The sequence below is a fragment of the Telmatherina bonti genome, assembly GCF_933228915.1.
Source record: "Telmatherina bonti genome assembly, chromosome: 9".
Taxonomy (NCBI): Eukaryota; Metazoa; Chordata; class Actinopteri; order Atheriniformes; family Telmatherinidae; genus Telmatherina; species Telmatherina bonti.
Genome location: NC_136627.1, coordinates 31,744,818 through 31,746,303, shown reverse-complemented (window position 1 = coordinate 31,746,303; position 1,486 = coordinate 31,744,818). Strand labels below are relative to the sequence as shown.

Genomic DNA, 1,486 nt, shown 5'->3' with positions numbered 1-1,486 from the left:
TTTATTCTGACCAATTTTGGCAGACAGAACATTGCATCCAGCAGCAGATCACACTGTGCAACACTTCACTGCAAAGACTCTTCCTTCCAGTCACAAGAGCTTCCTACAAAATACATTATAATGATCTGTGATCTGTAAAAACAGCTAGTTGCTGTTTGTGTATTTTAACTTTTCCTAACAGTCTGAACGTATTTACAGATTTGTTGTAGAAACTAACGGAACAACCTTCAGCTTTAATATGTGAAAATAATTAACTGTTGTTATATCTGCTGTCTGTGGTTGATAAAAAATCTATTTGTTCCTGAATTCTACAAGAAAACTAAATCTAATATAATGATGGAGTAACACAACAAATAGTCATATGACAAATATTTGGAAGTTTGGCTGTTTTTTTAAGGCATTCGTTTCAGTTTGTTTATTTCTTATAAATCTATTCATGTATTTTCTACAAAATTCCAGCTACCTATCTACAGCTATCTCCTTTGATAATAATCTAATTCACTTTAGCTATTGCAAATTTAACTTCAGTATTTATCTGCTATTCAGCCTTAAAAAATGCTAAACTTCTGATATAGTGTCATTCTGCCTCATTCTGCTTCTACAAAGCGAGCTTGCTTTTTTTTTTTATTTTTTTTTTTTATTTTTTTTTTTAGCTAACCAAATGCAGATGTGTTCAGAGCAGAGGGATCTCAAAGTCCACCTCTGCTTCCACCCCCTTTTCTGATTGGCTGGTGGCAATGGCAGAAGTTATGGGAGAAGAATTCACCACCCTGTCATGATTTTCCTCTTTTTGCATAATTCTTCGCTTGGTCCGCAAACACCCGTAAGATGGCTTCTGTACATGACAGAGCTGTACTCCAGGCAATATTCAACCCCACCACCCCCTTTGGAGACATTCCTGGTCTCAACCAAGAGGAAGAATTAATTGATGATGGTGAGTGTGAGCTTCTGACTTGTGTCTCCACATATCATGTCACAGCATATTGAATTTATTTGAGCGTGTTCCTTTCCGAAGCTGGAAGAACATGACACTGTAATCCAAACTGAGTTCTGGTTGACGTTTCTGTGTTTTCCTTTGCCACACTACCTGTCTATTGAGTTGGAGTGCTTTTTTCAGTTTGTTTATCTCCTCCTGCCAGACAGTGGTTTTGACACAGAGTTGCTGAAGCAAGTGAAAGAGTTGGAGATGCGGGGCGTCTCAGCAGCAGAGGCTGGGGATTTGCAAGCTGCACTTCAACTGTTCAGCCAGGCAATCCAGCTCCTGCCACAGCGAGCCTCTGCCTATAACAACCGGGCACAGGCCCTGCGGCTGCAGGGAGACACAGCAGGTATACGCAGCTAATTCAGAAATAACCCCCTTCCAGAGGCACTGCATTGTGCCTCCGTGTCAAGCTGCCAAGCCTGAAACCAGCATGACACAATGAAGAAGCTCTGTGCATGTTATCAAGACTACCTAAGCTGTGCTGGCTTTGTATTTGATTCATTT

The 1,486-nt window shown here is 40.4% G+C and overlaps 1 protein-coding gene across 1 annotated transcript in view; it reads left to right on the top strand.

The window, feature by feature from the left end:
* Positions 1-806: 806 nt before the first annotated feature.
* Positions 807-1,486, top strand: part of ttc36 (tetratricopeptide repeat domain 36) — a gene marked incomplete at its 3' end in the record, with an annotated part of 1,227 nt that continues 547 nt past the window's right edge. Inside the window, exons 1-2 of the mRNA XM_079246229.1 lie at positions 807-934; positions 1,140-1,328. Coding sequence (XP_079102355.1) covers positions 829-934; positions 1,140-1,328 — 295 coding nt within the window. The 5' untranslated portion in view covers positions 807-828. The remainder of the gene's footprint in view (positions 935-1,139; positions 1,329-1,486) is intronic.